This window comes from Chenopodium quinoa, unplaced genomic scaffold (genome assembly GCF_001683475.1).
Source record: "Chenopodium quinoa cultivar QQ74 unplaced genomic scaffold, ASM168347v1, whole genome shotgun sequence".
Lineage (NCBI taxonomy): Eukaryota > Viridiplantae > Streptophyta > Magnoliopsida > Caryophyllales > Amaranthaceae > Chenopodium > Chenopodium quinoa.
The window spans coordinates 5,141,952-5,155,424 of NW_018744633.1; the positions used below are offsets into that span (position 1 = coordinate 5,141,952).

The 13,473-nt window shown below is 34.0% G+C and overlaps 1 protein-coding gene across 1 annotated transcript; it reads right to left on the minus strand.

The window, feature by feature from the left end:
• Positions 1–2,122: 2,122 nt before the first annotated feature.
• LOC110701231 (probable receptor-like protein kinase At5g18500) lies at positions 2,123–9,194 on the minus strand. Its single transcript, XM_021878840.1, has 8 exons — positions 8,533–9,194; positions 7,349–8,017; positions 7,124–7,228; positions 6,885–7,007; positions 5,473–5,643; positions 5,182–5,311; positions 4,410–4,622; positions 2,123–2,674 (listed from the first exon to the last, which is right to left on the minus strand). Exons 2-8 carry the CDS (start codon positions 7,996–7,998, stop codon positions 2,540–2,542), a joined length of 1,527 nt encoding a protein of 508 aa, XP_021734532.1. The 5' UTR covers positions 7,999–8,017; positions 8,533–9,194; the 3' UTR covers positions 2,123–2,539.
• Positions 9,195–13,473: the final 4,279 nt, after the last annotated feature.

A 13,473-nucleotide genomic window follows, 5' to 3' on the forward strand; every position in this document is an offset into this window, starting at 1 on the left:
ATTATGCCTTCTTATGTTTTGACAAGACATTTACATGCAAAAATTCACAACGAAAGGTACATACAAAGAGAGAGGATTATATAATATAGGAGTCAACTCAGAGTAGTATAATTTAAGGGTGTAATCATTCTAACGTACATAATAATCAAGAGTTTTAAAGTATTGGGTTTGTTGAAGTTTAAAAAATATGCGTTTAGAAGTAAGCAATGATGCCAACTGCAAACCAAAAGATTCCCTCATTAAGCTTTCAACATAACAAAATTGCCTTAATAAGTATTGAATACTACTTGGAGAAAGTGTTTATTTTCTCAGATTAAACATTGTGTTGCAACAGGTGATCAATAGCATTTCCCATACAGATTCTTAAGGTAAAAAGGCTGCATACCCAAGTAAAAAGAAAAGATATTCAATGATCGAAATCGATCAATTATATTAATTGTACAACCAGTCAAGATTGATTCGCAACAAACTTGTGCTCAACGTAACTTCTTTCAATAAAGATAAAATGATGGATTTTCCATGAGTTCGTTGAATAGACAAATACTCCTTTAATCAATATAAAATTGTCAGTTGTCACACACTCACACATATTTCTTCATAACATCCAGAAAAAAGGTTGTCATAACACGGTAATGCAACTACTACGATTAACTAATTTGGGGATCAATAAAAATGACAACTAATCGTATTATATAGGGTGTTCAGCTTAAAATCTGGCATATACTCTTAATTAATAACAAGGGGTTGAGACAACGTGACAACTACGCCCTGAAGAAGAGAGTTTAAGTCAAGCACCGTAACAATAACCCTTGACGACTAAATTGTCAATAACAAAGTATATTTACTGCTAAGTGCTAACTGTAATTATTGGTGGATTACAATATTACATTGGGAGTAATGCTACAATAAACTAATCAAAAATTTCTCATAAGTTGAAAACATTTGCTTATGAATTCGAATTTCAAGCCAAAAACTAAGCAGAGAATTTGCAATCCTCATAACAATTTGCGTGCAATATACTACCCAACTCATAAAACAATTACATTAATTTGAACAGCAAATTTAATCATGAAAATTAAAGAAATTGAGATTAAGCTAAATTGAAGTAAGGAATTGTAAAATGTGCCTGCAAAATTTGAAATTTGATTGACCCACAATCTTGTTGAAACTGCTAAATGATATTCCGCCTGTAATTCAAAAAAAAATAAAAAAATGCAGGAATTAGAAATGAAATTTGATTATCAATGGAAACTTTTAATTAAGTATATAATTTAGTTTCTGATGAATGTTGATTACCGATTATTAAGAATCATATGCTTCTTCAAGTCTTCAACATCACAATGAAGTTCAAGCGAAATTTGAGATTTTGTGCTTCTCCGAAGTGGCGTTGGGCTTGTTGCCTTAGAAATTGAGATATGGGCATCAGTTGTGTTTTTATAGTTTGGGCGCGCTCATATAGATTAACTCGACCCCAAATTAACGAACATAAATTCAAGGGAGTTTAGGAACGATAAGAGAATCTCCATCCTAAAATAGCTCTTAATTGGATTGGTTCCACACTACTAGAACTAGTATCATTTGATTATTTATAATACTTCAAATCAAGTTTGACATACTAGTTAAAATTATTTCACACCTACTATGAATCTATGATAAAGGTTTGATTCTCACCCCTTGCAAAATACGTAAAGTATCACCATATTGACGACAACTAAGACATTCTCCTTTGATCTCAAAATCTTGTTTACATTATTGTCAATTGCAATTCTTTCATAATTAATAACATGCTAAAATAGTGATCTACTAGTAATCTCATTTTAAAGAGGAGGGTTTCATATAAATTGGAAGGTTTGAGTGTTCGACACGCCTAAGATAGAGGATATTTAAGTATCACCATAACAAGTCCTCTTTCTCAGATAATCTGTATTTGCCAAATGATATCCCTTGAACATAGAGGAGACTTATTATCATTTAAGAATACAAGAGGATAAAACAAGATAGCAGATTGGATTATGATCACTCTTTTCTTGGCTTGACACCATCAGTTTATCACTACTGATGCAATCGTATCTATTACGATATACGAGTACTATCATATTCATATCTCAAATCTCAATGGAAAAAAAAGCACAAGCACAGTACATAAAACAAATTTGAATTGCTTAGAATGACTGTACTTCTGTACAACCCCTCCACCCCCCCCCCCCCTCTCTCTCTCTCTCTCTAAATTATAACAGAAAAAAGAGTTCATCAGTTCTCGCCGTACCACTTTCATACACAAATTAATATGTCTACCTAATACTAACAAAAAGGGAAGAAAAATTAAGAAGCAAAGGGGAAAAAATGATACAGACCAAAAAAATAGACAGACTTCTACAGTAGAACTCCCCTCCACCAGCGCTCGAGATAAGAAGAAACAGAAGAAAAAATTATATATATATATATATATGGCAGTGCCGGTTGTTGGCCGTAAGCATCTGAGTGACAAAATCACTGGAATCAGGCCATCAAGATCCTCTTACATGAATAGCATGCAAGTTTAACCTGATGCTCGTGGGAGCCTTCTTCCATCTGACTTCGAGTCTGGATTATCACTTTTGTCTGTGTCCGATAAATCCCTCTGGGAGGATTCAATCTCTGCACTATTTGCCCGAGCCCTTCTGTGTCTGCGATCCTGGAATGCAGTAGAAAGTACCTTAAAACATGTGGTAGGAAAAAGAACGAAGAAATTTCATGTTGTTATATGAGTCATGGCAATCATTCTACTCCAACACTCCATATACTAAATCATTTGATAGTAAGCCATGTTCTTTCAAATAAAATCCTGAACTATTTGAACCGACTTGAACTTATTAGTCCTGAACACAAATTAGTGGCCCTAAAACTGATCTTATTCAAACTGATCTCATTCGTGCCCTGTAGTCTAAAATTAAATTATTAGCCTTGAACTGTATTGAACTTATCAGCCCAGAACTAACTTAGTCAAACTAAAACTTTAGTTTAAGATTTTGCAAAATTCTATCAATTTCCAATGGCATTCTAGAAAGTACCACAGCTTTTTTCTGATTGGGTACGGGTGACCCAGCTAATAATGATTTCATATATGAAATCCAGAAGTCATGTGTAAAGATTTATTCTTTCACTTGAATTATCCATGTCTGCACTTACCATTTTTTCTTTTTGACAGCTTAGCTAATCTTAACTTACCTAAACCTATATGGCAGTAAATGAACTTCGTAGCCCTTGTATGAACTTTACTAACTTAATGCCTCTAATTTAAACTTCAATTTCCATGAACTAGTCTAAATAAATAAGAAATCAAGATTGAGCAATACAGGGAGTGCCAGATTCCAATAAAAAAAAAAAAATTATAAAAAAAAGGGCCTTAATTTCAACAAGAAGCCAACAAAGGAGGCAATAGAAGTAAAAGTTAAATTTTAAATAAAGTACATCAAGAAGCTAATACAAAGAAATAAAATAAAATCCAATGAACATGTGTTAGTGGACGAAGGAAGGTCTATGTAATTAAAGAAACTGATAGTATTGAAGAGCTAAATATCACTGTTAAGTGCAACAAGACTGGGGTGACAGACATAAATAGAAGGAATTGTAATTACTGCAGCCAGCAACTTAATTAATCATACAAATGATAAGGCAGAATGGAATCACAAGAGGTAGCAAAAAGAACTTCCTACGTCTATAAAAATCAACTGTGGTTACTTAAGGTGACAACAAACAACTCAGAATTATCAATTAATCATTGTGCAAACTACTCCATATGTTGAATTAAACCTTTAAAATGTAAAGGTGTTGAAGCATATTCATGTTCAATCAAGTAGCAACAACAAATGGAATATATTCGCTCAAACAGCACAAACATATGCAAGGCATTATGAAGATAGCAACTCTCTTTTTTGTCATGAGAGATCCCTAAGGAGGTAGGATCATTACGACTTTGGGCCATGACGAGTCAGTGTATCCATGTGGATCAGGATTCAGGTCACTTTGGGTTTGGTCAGGTTGTTCTTGAGTCAGGCTTACAACTCTACTAGTGATGAGAATTTCTATACAAGTTGCTTTTGTTTTTCTTTATTATCTTCTCCATTTTAATGGGAGGGGATGGAGAGGAAGGAGCTAGAATAGATGCTGGAAGCAGCCAAATAAATCATATCATCAGATGACACCCCAATGGTTTTGACTTTTGAAGCAACATAACAAGATTTGGAAAGCTGTTAGTAGAATGTACCACAGCACCAAAACAAGTAAAAACCTAAGGAGAAGCGCAGTACATAGCAACATAGTCCTTACACTTATGAAAACACAATTTCAAGTCATTAATTACACACAAAAAATTTGAACGTGCATGTAACTTTAAGAACCACATTAAGGTGGAATTGGCCATAACTAACCTCTCTAGGTATGGGATACTCCTCTGATTCAAGCATACGAACAACTTGGCCCATCTTGGGTCTCTTGTCGGAATCTGGATCAACGCACCTCAGCGCAGTGAGCAGAGCACGCTTCAGTGCCCTTGTTGACGGCTTTGCTTCAATATTTGGGTCCACAACTTCCTCAGACCGCCGGCTTCCCACCATCATTTTAAGCCAATCAACCAAATTTACCTGCAACCATCATGGCATATCAATCCATCTAAATTATCACCTGACACCTTGAATTGAACTTGCAAAAACATTGTTAGTATAAGGGAGTATGTTAATTTGAACAAGAACAAAACTCTGCTTTTGGCTGAATTATGACAGTCCACTAGTACCAATAACAAGTGCCTTCCAATATTAAAAAAAGCAAGGCCACCTGATAGCTCATAGACCACCAAGCTAGAAACAATTAGATCAATAAGTGAAGCTACAATGCAAGAAATAATTCAACTAAAGACATAAGGTGGCATGTTTCCGTACTTTCACTATCATAGGAAGTTTGGCTCTACAGAATTACCACGTATCAACAGGTAACGTAGTAACTGATAATTCTTAATGGCAACAAGAAATTGGAATGTAAACACCAAAAGCAACTATCAAAATTACTATGCAAATATTTCGTATTAGTAAGTTCATCCAACAGAAGTTCAAGCAGCAACTGCAACAGAGAGTACATTAAAAAATAAAAATAAAAAAATAAAAAATAAAAATAAAAAAAAATAAAAAAAAAAAGAGTATTACACACCTCCTGCTGTGGACGCCCATAATCCACAGGATCTCTTCCGGTAATTGCCTCCAAGACCAAGACCCCAAAGCTGTAGACATCACTCTTCTCGTTCAAAAGTCCAGTGTTTGCGTACTCAGGTGCCACATATCTGAAGATGAAGAACAATGGAGATCAGATTAATTGCCAAGCATCTTTCTAACAGTTGGCAATAGAATAAAACAAGAATGCACAGCTATTAGTAGTCATTTGAAGTCAGGATACAGGACATATAAGTATAGAAACAAAGTCAACAATGTATAAGCACCATACCCAAATGTTCCCAAAACTCGAGTTGTTACATGACTCTTCCCAGCACCAAGAAGTTTAGCAAGGCCAAAATCAGACACCTTTGCATTGAAATCTACATCAATTAAAATATTGCTCGACTTTATATCTCGGTGTACAACTTTTGGCTCAATTGCCTCATGCAAATAGGCAAGACTGCAAAAAAAAAAAGAAAAACATTTCAAACAGTAAATCTGCAGTTCAAAGCATTACAGAGGCCCACATGATATAAAACAATAGTACTATCCAATCAATCACCAGCTAATATGAGTATAAAATCAGATTGTAGCAAACTAGCAATAACCCAATGATACCTCTCCTCTACTCCTATGAGTCCTATCCCACTCATCCAAATTTTTCCCCACCCTCCCTCCTCCAAACATCTACCAGGGATCTGCTCTCCCCTCCAGTCTCCATTGTTTAATCTACTTTATATTATACTTCTTCTAGGATGATATATTCATATTTGAAGGGGGGGGGGGGAGTATAGATGCCAAACACGTAGCTTCACCATTGATAATTGCTTCACTGAAATCCTGATTCAAAATCAACTTCATATTACTTAAAGATGCTTGAAGTACTCGCTAAAAAGCATTGATCAAGGAAATCAAGAGGGAAAATTTAACCCATAAAATGGAAAGTTATCGAGTCACCATAAGATTTGAATGAATTAAACACACCAAACCACAATATTGCATACTAGCATAGAAGTAGATAACTGCTAGAAAAGGTTGACTCAAAATTGCAACAAGGTTTAGCAAAATCACAATTGATGGTTTAATCCCCTTAAAGAAAGAAATTAGAAGACATTAGGGGGAGTGGCATAAAGTAGGTAACTGCTAGAAGAGGTAGACTCACAATTGCAAAAAGGAGTAGCAGTATAACAATGATGGTTAGGGCCCTTTAGGAAGGAAAGGGAATTAGAAAACATTAGAGGGAAGAGGAGATCAATATTGGAATGGTAGTCATTATTGAGACTGGTCTAAAGTGGAAGACGGAGGATGTTTGCAGGCCACTATCAAACCTGGCAGCTGACAAGAAAATTAACAAGGGGGGAAGACCATAGGTTGAGGGAGAAGGGAAAACAAGGGGGAGTAAGTACACCCACCATTAGATGGTGGTTTCGCACCTTTTGTAATTCTAATCTATTGATTTGCCACACATATCCATAGCAGCTCTGCCAACAAATATTCTTACCATTGGCAGGCATTACCCTACATATACAAATATGCTACAATTTGTGCGGCTAAGTAGTAAATTAAAATAGGTATAGTGAGACCAGGAGTTATTTCCTTATAAATGACTTAATTTCCAACCAGGGAAAATTAGAAGCAGATAAGCAATTCATATTTTATAATCATCAAGCCAATTCAAATTTCAAACTTTGATCAACTTACGCTTTTGCTGTGCCAAGCAGCACTTTCATCCGGGCCTCCCAAGTCAGATATCCATGTTGACGCATGGCACCATGAAGCCATTGCTCTAAGTTGCCATTATTAACATACTCATACACTAACATCCTGAAACTCATACGAGGATGATGTCAGATATTTGTGGTTTTTGAAATATACAAATCAACTATGATATAGCTGGACCAAATCCATGTTACACAATTATTTTAAAACCAGGGAAGTACCTGTGAGTTCCTTCAACACAATAACCCAACAGCCTGACTAAATTCTTATGACGAACGTGACCAATGGCTTCCACTTCAACTCTGAATTCCTTCTCAGCTTGGCCTCTATAAAATAAAATAAAAAATTCAGTAACTTGAACTAGAAAACTCTTCATATATACACATGTAAAATTGCATAGTCTAATGAGCTTGAGAAATAAACATTAAGATCACTTCCTGACTCACAGGTTATTAAGAATCCTCTTTATAGCTACAGGGGTACCGTTGACCAAGCATCCTTTGTATACTATTCCATATCCACCTTCACCAATGACATTTTCCTTTGCAAATCTGTTTGTTGCAACCTCAAGATCCCTTAACGTAAACCAGTGACCCCAACCCAGATGCGAAAATTCAGGCAGACCACAAAGTGGAGAAGGAGCTGTGATTGGATGAGAGGAAGATGGTTTGTACATAAGATACGACCCAGAGCCCCCTTCATCCCCTGATATGGAACCACCTGTTTCCAAACGATGAAATGATCCCGACTGGCTGCTAACATCTCCATTTCTCATTTTCCCCGAATCTCCATGGACGGCCACCTTATCAGATTCCCTGTCACTGAATTTGTCTTTGAGTGTCATAAAGTTCCCTTCATTAGGAACATATGCATTCGTTGCTATGTGCTCTACCCGAATTTCTTTAATTTCTTTGGATACCGAAGGGATTTGAGTGACGGGTATATTTCCTTTAGCTCTCCTAGCTTTCTTGCGAAGGCATAGAGGTATGAGGGCAATTATAATAATGATGAACAATCCAATAACAATCCCAATTACTTCCCAGACCTTTAAGCCGAATAAAACCTTTTTAGATAACTGAGCATTAAGATCACCCATTTTCCAGAAGCCAAAGTACCTAATAACAATTCAGGAGTTCAGGAAAGCTAATCCAAATACTTAGAATCCATGCTCCAAACAAATGCCAATCATTAATTTCATCAGCAACAACCAATAGTATATCACTCAGCAGCAACAACATACAAGTTATTTTGAAATCAACTATCTTCGGAAATGTATTTAATGCTTATATCTAGCCCTAGTTCCTACTTCCTACTTCCTAATACGGATGTCAAAACCTGTTATATTTAATCACATTCAATTTTCAGCCTTACATCCAGAAGCACAGTAAACCAAGAATGAAGTGAACAATCAAATACTGCTTGGACATGCTAAAATTGCTAATTAATAAATAAAACTATACTACAACGATAAATTGCAACCCCATCAATTACCAAAATTAGTAATCCAAATGCAGGTAAAACAAACACATTAAACTTCCAGCCTCCCACATGAACTATAATAACACACCATAAAGATTAAAAATTAGCAAAGCTAAATAAACTTCAATAAAGAGTTAAATTGCTTGATTACCTGAGATTGAAATGTGAAATTACGATCACAAAACCCAATTAATCACACCAAAAAAAAACCCAACTTGGATCTCCAACAAGAAATTCTGCAAAGCCCATGAAGTGGGGCAACCATTAAAATTACAGTACCTTCATACAAAACTGAATGAACTTTCAGAAACCCCTTACTTAACAAAAGGGAAGGTTAAATTTATTATATATTATTGAAAATAATTTCTGGGTATGACAGAAAATGCAAAGATTGATTAAATCTAAGCTGAAATGGAGCTTTCTCCCACCACACTAGTTGGGAAAAATAATCAACAGTAAAAACCCTAAAATCCCAGAAATGGCAACAAGAAAGGTGGTATTTTTCAGGTGGGAGGAACAGGAACATGGGAAAATAAAAATTAAAATGAAAATTAAAGGGAAGTGAGAGTATATCTGTGAAAAATGGTTGTGTGAAGGAGAGAGAAAGAGGAGAGAGAGTGGTGGGTGTGGAGTTATCAGTGGTAGGTGATGAGACAAAAATTTGGGGTCACAAACAGTAAAAGCGAAGTATTGAGATTGGATTTGAAGGTATTCTTTGGGATTTTTCTTTTGGATTTTGCTTTTGCTTCTTTCGGAATGTGACTGATTATCGTCCTAATTCATTATTTAAGTCATTGTGTTAATTCATTGTAGGAGGTTTGGGAATTCAAGGGTCTATGCTCTAATTGAATCTTTGATTGTGTACTTGTGTTCGTTTGTGTGTTTGGTTTTTACCCCGGCAAAAGAGAGAATGTGTTGGATTTGGAAAGTCGAAAATGTTGTTTTACATGAAAACATGAAGCCGGTAAATCGAGGTGAGTTGAGTGATTTAAGGCTTTGAGGTCGTCCTTTTAGTTCTAAGTTTAAAATGGCTTATATGTGGTTGTGGTATGTCAAATCGTTGCACAAAACTTGTAATGGAGCAATTAAGCACAATTCGATTATTTTTCTGATTCAAGTCGGTTTTAAAACATTCATTTCTCTATGATTATAGTAATTGTACACATGTTCAAAAACCGAAACCTTATAAGAATGTGAACAGCATGCAACTACGAGTATAACTTTCTCAATAATTGTTTTCCAAAACCCTCTGCTTTGACTCATACTCCGTAATTGCTATTTTTGGATCAAAATAGCCTTTTTCATACTCCATGTTTTTGTTGATGAATGACGAGTAAGTACTTGTATTAAGTTAAACATGGTACATTGACCATGCACCAATTATTTTGACAAGTGTTAAGCTATCGTAATTCGACCAAATCTATTCACACCACATTTCTCCCTAGTAAACTAAATTAAATTAAATTTTAAAAAATGTTGTTTTTTTATTTTTGGGATGAAAATTTCATTGATATTTTTTTACGGCCCTTTACACTTTACAGAGGCAGTAAAAACAGTGTAGGGAGCTTATGCCGTTACAACATTGTCGGTCAAACGTCATATAAATCAAACTTTAATAATGATAATGATGTTTAGTGCTCTATTAGTCTAACACGCCGTTAATTTAAATAATTACCAAGATGACTCCTAAGAGCGGCGAAATTAAAAAGGCAAAAAAGTGAAATTATTTTATAAATCTTGAGCTGCCAAATTCCATTAAAAAGAACACATTAAAGGTGACAATTCAATCTAATTAATCACTAATTTAGTATTCTAGTCTATCGATTGATGCAAGCAATTGAAAGGTATACGTATACTTATGAATTTTACGCCAAATAGCGTCACTACTTTGATGGAAAATTGTGGACGTATCTTTTCTTACTCTTTAGTCTATATAATCTTCTCGTTAACGGCTTCGTCTTGCATCCTCCTTTACTTACTTCCCATGAAAAAGGGACAATTATATGCGCCCTGTTAATTATAAAATTACGTGTGACAACGAAGATCGATTACAATATTGGTTGATAATTGTCATGCAATAAAAAATAACTTATTTTTTTGCTTATTGAAAGGTCGAGTACCTCATGAATTCATATTTATTTAATATAAATGGTAATTATACAATATAGTATAAAGATCATTTGCGGTGTTTATGGTGATGCACTATCAAATTATCCCAAGTTGGCCTGGTGTTTTTTTTTTTCCAGTAATTATAAAAGAAAATGTAATGTTATTGTATAGAGTACATATAAACACATGTATCTTCATACTCCGTGTAAAATAAAATTCGAATAGATAATTATTTCAAAACATGAATAAAAAGTACAAGAAAAAATATTAAGCTATGAAGCTGGGTTATTAGAAACCTAATTAATTGTGCAGGATAACTAAAATTAGTAATTAAGACTAATGACAAAGCTAGTGACTAGTACAAGTGGATAGGATGTCCAACTGGCATATAATAACAGCTCAAAAGTGTCTTGTTGGCACTAGTACTAGTAGACTTAGTTGTACGCGATTTTGGCAGTGGTACCCATTCATCTTGATAAAATTAAACTAGTAGGGGAACACTAAGCATCAGCCAAGTGTGGGTGATCGGACAAACTAAAAGCCAACTCCGCCTTTCAAAAAAACACGCTCTTAAAAATTTATGGTCTGTTTTGATTGAGTGAACTGAATTGAGCTGCACTGAATATTTTACGAGAGAAGGAAATTAAAAACTGAACTTAACTTATTAGAACTGAACTGAATTTAAAATAATATGAAAAGAACAGACCCTTAATTGATATGTACCCATATTTTTACATACAATGAAATTTCGTACAAAGATTAGACGAGATGTAAAACTAAGAATCATAATCCTGAGTAAAATTAACTAAAAATTTAAATCCTAATTTATCTCATAATAAGATAATATTTCTTAATTATAAATCTTATTCATTTTGTTTCACAAATTAACAATTATATTTATAACCAACTACTAATTTTATCCTAACATAACCAAATCAAACAAATAAATAAAGATCCTAACTGAAACCCCTAAAGCCTATAGGATAATGTAGGTTCTAACAAACTCAATGAAACTTCAAAATTTACAAAATAATAGCAAAATTCTTCACAAACATAATTATTTCAAGAATTGTTAAAATAAACCATAATGGACTCCAATCACTTATCATACACCCCTTATGAAAAAAAAAAAAAATTGTGACTAGGTCAGTGAAGGGTTTAGGATTTACTTTAAGTTAATGGTCTAATGCTAATTCAAGGTTTAGTTAGGCCATGGTTAGGGTTAGGTTTAAGGTTTAGGATTATAGAACACCAAAATCGTTCTTTTTTTATTGAATTAGAAATTTTTGAATAATGCGCTTTTTAAAAGACTTATTGTTAAAAACTCCCAATTTATTTTTTTATTTTTTTTTTGGAAATTTCCAAAATGAATTATAAACAGTATTAAAATACACCAGACAATCGCAACCATCGTGACCCATTTTTCTGGCGGCGATTAGTGCAGCTTTCATCGAAATCTTTTTCCCATAATACTATTTTATGATAACATAATATATTATCCTATCTACTTAACAACATCTACAAGCTACTAAGCTAGTGTTACAAAATACAAATAATTAAATTACTTAAATTTTACTCTTAATGGCCGTTATGGACTTATGGCCTTGTGTATACATGGAATGGAATATGCCCCCGTGACGCCTAAAAAGCAATAAAATGAGGCATGTCATTCTTGTGGGTATCAAACTAGTGGGACGTGAAAAAAGTCATGCAAAATAATTAATTAATTAATTATCCCTACTTAATATAGTAATCCTATTTAGGGAGTATAATTTCTGACATAGTGACATTACTCCACTAACTACTCTCAACTAGTGGAGTATATGCTTTGCAGTAAAATATAATTTTATCTGTTCTTACACTAATTTAAGGACATTCATACTTCATTCGAATAATATATACACCTCAGTTTATGCAGTCCTAATTCCCAACCACTTGGTGTACGAAACATGCATACTTCTTTATATGGTAAGGTTGTTGCTCCTATTATAGTATTCGTAGAGGCACCAAATTATGGGCATGATGTGTTAAGCATATATGCATGTGTGGTGATAATACTAGGAGTGTTCACGAGATTGGTATCACAACTCACAAGCCAATGTTCGCCACTCTAGGACGTGTGACAATTCGTTCTTAGGTGTCGTATCAAACCCTTGAATGTGATCGGTTTGATTTACTACATTGTTGTTTCTCAGTATGTGCGCCCAAAATTGATGGGAGGATTTTTCATGAAGAATGAAAGTATGATTTTAATAGTGTAAGGTTATATTTAGGGCTTATTCAGATTTACTAAACTGAATCGAGCTAAACTAGACTAACTGACTGAGAACTAATTGGAGCTAAACTAAACTAAACTGAACTGAATAGATCTGAAATAAATTGTTTATGAGATAAGGAAATTAGGAGCTGAACTGAACTGAAATTAATCTGAAGAGAATAGGCAGCCCTTAGTTGTTCACTGAACGAACTGAACTAAAATTAAGCTGAAGAGAATAGGCAGCTAGCCATTAGTTCACTGAACTGAACTGAAATTAAGCTGAAGAGAATAGACCCTTAGTTCATTTAATTTGTTTATATAATATGAATTGAATAATAATAATGTATACGATTTTAATAATGTAAGGTTAAATCTGACTTTATCTATCTATACACTAATTTGTAAAAATAAAATATTACTCTATCAAATACGAAATAAAGATTTTTTTAATTTTTGTTTTTTTTTTTTTTAATTTAAGGAAAGGGATTTAAATTACTTAGTAATGAAATGTTATCAATAAAATTTGGGTTGCTCATACCACTTTAATGGTACGTGCACATTTACTATTACAGGACAAATAAATTGTTGTCATATATTTCATGAATTTATGAAATCAATTTAAAGTGCGGCTGATCACGTCGAAGAGATGCATGGAGTTGAATACTAAGCTAGGAATGTCAATTCAATTCGTTGCAGAAGTGCGGTTTTGTGTTTGGTTCAAAGCTT

What these genes read in the sequence shown, in the direction of transcription:
- LOC110701231 (XM_021878840.1), bottom strand. Translation starts at nt 7,998, where the DNA reads ATGGGTGATCTTAATGCTCAGTTATCTAAAAAGGTTTTATTCGGCTTA. An exon ending in CGAGTTTTGGGAACATTTGG is followed by an intron (nt 5,312 to 5,472) that starts GTATGGTGCTTA and finishes CTTCATCTTCAG; the next exon opens with ATATGTGGCACCTGAGTACG. An exon ending in AGTATCCCATACCTAGAGAG is followed by an intron (nt 2,675 to 4,409) that starts GTTAGTTATGGC and finishes ACTGCATTCCAG; the next exon opens with GATCGCAGACACAGAAGGGC.